Genomic DNA, 6,000 nt, shown 5'->3' on the forward strand with positions numbered 1-6,000 from the left:
CCTTAAACTATGCTACAGAACAATAGTAACAAAAACGGCATGGTATTGGCATCAAAATAGATATGTAGACCAATGGTACAGAAAAGAGGACACAGAGACAAACCCACATAAATGCATTATCTCATACTAGACAAAGGCACCAAAATCATACATTGGAGAAAAGATAGCCTCTTCAACAAATAGTGCTGGGAGAACTGAAATTCCACATTCAGCAAAATGAAACTAAACCCCTCTCTCTCACCATGCACAAAACTCAACTCAAAGTGGATCAAGGATCTAGGAATTAGTCCAGAGACTCTCTGCCTAACAGAAGAAAAAGTAGGCCCAAATCTTCATCATGTCAGATTAGGCCCCAACTTCCTTAACAAGACTTCTAAAGCATAAGAAATAAAATCACGAATCAATAAATGGGATGGATTCAAACTAAAAAGTTTCTTGCTCAGCAAAGCAAACAATCAATGAGATGAACAGAGAGCCTACATTTTGGGAGAAAATTTTTGCCACATGCACAGACAGAGCACTAATCTCCAGGATATATAAAGAACTCAAAAAAACTTAACACCAAAATAACAAACAACCTAATCAATAAATGGGCTAAGGAGCTAAACAGACACTTCTCAGAAGAGATAACAGTTGATCAACACATATGAAAAAATGTTCAACATCTCTAGTAATTAGAGAAATGCAAATCAAAACTATTCTTAAGATTTTATCTCACTCTAGTCAGAATGACAGTTATCAAGAATATAAGCAATATTCTTGTATAATAAGCAATAAGTGTTGGCAAGGTTGTAGAGGGAAAAGGTACACTCATACATTACTGGTGGGACTGCAAATTGATGCAGCCAATCTGGAAAGCAGTATGGAGATTCCTTAGAAAACGTGGAATAGAATCACCATTTGGCCCAGCTATCCCAATCCTTGGTCTATACCCAAAGAACTTAAAAGCAGCATACTAGAGAAATGCAGCTACATCAATGTTTATCACATCTCAATCCACAATAGCTAAACTGTGGAACCAACCTAGATGCCCTTCAATAGATGAATGGATAAAGAAATGTGGTATATATACACAATGGAATATTACTCAGCCTTAAAAGTGAATAAAAGTATGGCATTTTCAAGTAAATGGATGGAGTTGGAGAATATCTTGCTAAGTGAAGTAAGCCAATCCCAAAAACCAAAGGTCAAATGTTTTCTCTGATAAGTGGACGCTGATCCATAATTGGGGGTGGGGGTAACATAGGAGGAATGGGGAACTTTGGAAAGGGCAGAGGGAACGGGAGGGAGGGGGAATGGGGGTAGGAAAGATGGTGGAATGAGATGGACATCATTACCCTAGGTACATGTATGAAGACACGAATGGAATGACTCTATTTTGTGTGTACAACCAAAGAAATGAAAAATTGTGCTCCATGTGTATGCTATGAATTAAAATGCATTCTGCTGTCATGTATAAAAAATTAGAATAAATAAATTTTTTAAATAAAAAAAAATCACAGAAGTGTTAGATATGATTGTTGTTTAGTTTTCATTTTCTTAAGGAGTTTTTCTTCCCCACAAAGACAACTCCTTGGGGCTGGGGTTGTGGCTCAGTGGTACAGCGCTCGACTAGCATGTATGAGGCACTGGGTTTGATTCTCAGCATCACATATAAATAAATAAAGGTCCATCAACAACTACTAAAATATTTTAAAAAAAAAAAGACAACTCCTTAGAACCCTAGACTGTCAATAACAGTCATAATGACTTATGTTTATTGAGCACTTTTAAGCACAACATCAAGGTATTTACACATTTACATTTTTATATATTTAAATCATACGGGGCCAGTCCTATCATATAAATGCTGCCATTCTCTCCTTTTTGCAGAAGGGGAAACTGAGGCACAGTGTGCCAATCCTCCTCCCATCTCGTTTCCACACTTTGTGAAGAGCTCCTTATCAAACAGCAAAACCTTAGGAATCCAAAGTTCACACGCTGTGTTTCCTGACATGGGAAGGAAACAGAAGAGGATGGGGGCTTTGGTCCGGATTTTGGAACAGGACCCTTAACTCTTTGATTACAAAATTCATACGAGATAGGGCTATCCTGCTATTTCACTACATGGCACAGGGTTCAGCCAATTCTTACCCTGTTGTCTTCCTGGATCTCCCAGTCACTGGAGAAAGCCACCAGCTGCTGCCCTTGGGAACAGTTAGAGAACTGGAAAAGGCTGGAAAACATCCTCCTGTTTTCCTGTGTATCTGGAAAGATGGCATCTTGGAAATTGACTCCATGAGGCAAGAGGTTATAATTTTCATCCATCCTAATAGAGAAGAGGAAAAAGGTCAGAGATATACACATGACCACTGGGGACATATCAACTTTAATCAAGAGTCATCAAGAGTGTAAGGGTTGTTATGGTTTGGATGTGAGGTGTTCCCCAAAAGCTCATGTGTGAGACAATTCGAGAAGTTCAGAGGAGAAATGATTGGGTTGTAAGAGTCTTAACCCAATCAATGAATTAATCCCCTTACAGGGATTAACTGAGTGGTAACTGAAGTGGTGGGTGTGGCTGGGGGAGGTGGGAATTGGGGCGTAGCTTTGGGGTAATATATTTTGTTTTTCTAGAGAATGAAGTCTCTCTGCTTTCTAATCACCATGATGTGAGATGCTTTCCTCCACCACTCTCTCCCACTGAGAACCAAGCTCTAAAAACTATTCAACAACTCTGATGTTCTCTCCTCAAGCCCTGAAGAATGAAGCTGGCCTTCTATAGACTAAAAGCTCTGAAACCATGAGCCCTCAAACTTTTCCTCCTCTGCAATTGTTCTGGTCAGATCTTTTAGTCACAGCAGCAAAATAGCTAACCAAAACAAGGGTCTTGCCAATTTTATTGTGATGTCTGGCATGGTTCTCCTGAAGCAGTTACAACTTCTAATTGTTTTCTCTGTCTCTCACTACTTGGGTTTATTCTTAAGGTTTTCAAAAGAATGAGTTTGGCCAAAGGAAGCAGGAAAGTGTGTGCATATGTCTGTCTGTCTCTTTGTGTATGCCAGGGGCCTTCCTCCTCCTGGATCTCCTTTCCTGGTGAGAGATAGGCCAGTCATAATGACATGGGCTCAAGACCCGACACGTTTCAATTTCTCTAAGCTTCAGTATTCCCATCTGTTCAAAGAGGATTATAATAGTGCCTACTTTCCTGGTGGTGTGGCAAGGATTGCATTAGAAAATACAATAAAGCACTTGGAGCAGAATGAAGGTAATATAAATAAATATATTTATTATACATGTAAGTATATTTATCAGTGAGTCATTTTACAGAGCCTAGTAGAAAGCACTTGCTGGAAAGATTAAGTCGTGAAAAAGAAAAAGGAGATGAATTACAATCTGAGCAAAAGCAGGCAGGATGGCCTCCCCAGTGAGTCTCCTCTGCCACTCCCCCTACTAGAGTCTGTTCCCATCTAGTGGATCCTAGAATAACAAAAGAGGAAAGATTTGTATGCAGTTGTCGACACACTTCAGGGCAAGACAGCCCTGTAAAATGAGAATCTGTCAGACTACTGTTTTGTATGTCTGCCCTAACTTTTTGTAAATATGTAAGAGCAAAAGATGAAAGAGTTGGCTGACCACCGGAGCCAGTGGACAAAACTGCATTTCATGATTTAAAAAACGGGAAACAATAAGATCTGCTCAAGTACTTGAGCTCACCCCCACTCTTGGAAAATAAAGAGTTGAGTAGTTTTTAGAGCTGGTTCTCAGTATTTTTCCTAAATAAAAACATGAAAAACCTAAGTTTCTCTGTATCAGAAAGGGCATTCTCTCAGCCCTGATAGACTTTATTTAGAAACTAGACTTTCCTGGCAATTATTTAAAAAAAAAAAAAAAAACTAATCTAGCTAAACCACTCAAGCCAACTTTACAAAGCAGGACATGTGTTCTAAACTTAGATATTCTGGCTTCAATATGGAAAACACGTGTTGCCATCAGCTTATGAACATCCCTCTGTGGAACTGTTTTCCTTCTGAGAAAGGATGCGAGCTAAAAAAAATGGATCTGCAAACCCAGGCAGAGTCATGCCACCTCAGACGGGGAGGCTGGAACTGTCATTGATCAGAGACAACTTTGCCTTAATTCACTTCACTATCTTGAAGTACAGGGTAGATTTCATTTGGATGTTTCTCTCAGATGTTCTATATCACTCTTAATTCAAAGGCAGTTAACCAATGGATTTAGGGTTCCATCTGCTGTTCTGCATTTCAAATCTCGGTAGAATTTATAGTCAATAAGACTTGACTGAACTCTTGGGTAGAGCATTCCATCCTGACCACAGGCCAATTTCATGGACTGTCACAGACCACAGGGGATGGAGAATCACTGGAAACTATCTGCAGCCTCTTTTCAAAACATTGTGACCCAGGGTCTGAACCCCAGCAGGCCCTCCCATCAAACCTTTGCTGTTTTAGATAACCAGGTGGAGATGGGAGACAGTGGAACATGAAGACCCCGAGCTGCATTCCTGCACTGAAGTCCGTGGAAGGGGTTGGAGGAAAGAGAATGAATATTGGCTAAGCAACTTCTCTGTCACTGGTGCTTTGCAGGCATTACTGTGTTTTAGTATCAACCAGCCTTGCTTCTCACTTTATGCAAGTGAAGTTGTGGAAGTTCTTGGGAAATAACTGGCTCAAATATCAGTCAGGCAGAAGGGCAGAGCCCGGATCCCAATGACGGAGTGGAAAGACTGTTTTTCTGCCCATCCCAATCTACTCCTACTCTACTTGAAGCCAGTTTAAAAGAAGATGAGTCAAATGGGTTGTTGGAGAGCACTTTTGACCCTGTGCGTGAAACACCGCTCTGTGTACCTTAACACCGAAATCATCTGCGTTTTTAAAAGGGCCTTCGGCAGGGGGATGCCAGGATCTTTGCAGAGAAGTCTGACGGAGCAGGAGAGAATAAAGAAGCCTAAGCCGAGGGCCCTAAGGCATATTCTAGTTTGGCACTGACAGGACCCCTGGGGTTCCCCCACCTGGCTGCAGGAAACCCTAACTACAGGCAGAGGAGGCGGTGGCGACGGCGGTGCCGGGCTCACCTGAGGAAGAAGAAATAGGAGTAGTCCTGGACCACGGTGTGGGAGTGGCAGGAGAAGTAGCCCAGGCCGGTGAGGTTGAGCCTGGAGCCGGCGGGCACCTCCAGCATGCTGCCCCACGCCTGGTCGCACAGCATCTCGACCTCGGCCGAGTAGAAGAGCCCCCCCTGGCCGGCGTGGTACTGCCAGGGCAGGTAGTTGTAGAGGCCGGGCTCCTCGGGGTGCAGCGCCAGCACCTTGGCGTACACGATGGTCTCGGCCAGCTCCGCGCGGCAGCCCTCGCTCAGGGGCCTCCAGTCGGAGGGCAGCTGGCAGGCGCTGGCGGGCGCGGGGCGGCCGGCCAGGCAGAGCGCGGCGAGCAGCAGCGGGCGCAGCATGCCGGCGGGCGGGAGGGCGCGCTAGCCGGGGCTCATGGCCCGACCCTCCGGGCGGGCGCAGGGGGCAGCGGGGCGGCCTGGCTCTTGGCTGCTCGGGGGAAGCTCGGGCGCCGCTCTCCCTGCAGCCGGGCTCGCGGTGTCCCGCCAGCACCCGCCAGGCTTTAAAAGGGTCGCGGGGCCGGGCGGGACGGGCGCCCGCCTCCTGCCCTGCCCCCTGCGGCGGAGGCGGGGGAGGGGGCGGCGGCCGCGCGGGAGGGGCGCGCGGGGCGGGCGAGACCCGGGAACTCCGGTGACCCTGGGACGGAGTCTGAACCCCCGCAGCCCTTCCCTAGCGCCCCGCTTGGGCTGGGTCAGGGCTTGCCAGGTGTAACGAGTTCCAAACGCGGCACCTTAGAACAATTGCTATTTACTTGCAGGATTACTCTGCATTAAAACTTTGTTATAGAGTTCATTTAGAGTCAAAATTCATAGAAATCGAATTTGATTTTATCATCCCAGAGTTTTTAGTGTGAGCTAACAAACTTTTTAAAAGATTCATTTTCATTCTGCTTCTGA

General features: G+C 45.0%; 1 protein-coding gene across 3 annotated transcripts in view; it reads right to left on the reverse strand.

Annotated features, from left to right (window-relative positions):
- Nucleotides 1-5,638, reverse strand: part of Ccdc3 (coiled-coil domain containing 3) — a 110,674-nt gene extending 105,036 nt beyond the window's left edge. Inside the window, exons 1-3 of one of the 3 annotated variants that reach the window (XM_071599808.1) lie at nucleotides 5,072-5,638; nucleotides 2,134-2,308; nucleotides 1,799-1,989 (exon numbers count right to left, since the gene is read on the reverse strand). In XM_071599808.1, coding sequence (XP_071455909.1) covers nucleotides 1,807-1,989; nucleotides 2,134-2,308; nucleotides 5,072-5,445 — 732 coding nt within the window. In that variant the 5' untranslated portion in view covers nucleotides 5,446-5,638 and the 3' untranslated portion in view covers nucleotides 1,799-1,806. Of the gene's footprint in view, nucleotides 1-1,798; nucleotides 1,990-2,133; nucleotides 2,309-5,071 lie in introns of those variants that run through there. The other 2 variants (XM_034636632.2, XM_071599809.1) reach the window with 2 other exon arrangements.
- Nucleotides 5,639-6,000: the final 362 nt, after the last annotated feature.

This window comes from Marmota flaviventris, chromosome 12 (assembly GCF_047511675.1).
Source record: "Marmota flaviventris isolate mMarFla1 chromosome 12, mMarFla1.hap1, whole genome shotgun sequence".
In the NCBI taxonomy this organism is placed as follows: Eukaryota; Metazoa; Chordata; class Mammalia; order Rodentia; family Sciuridae; genus Marmota; species Marmota flaviventris.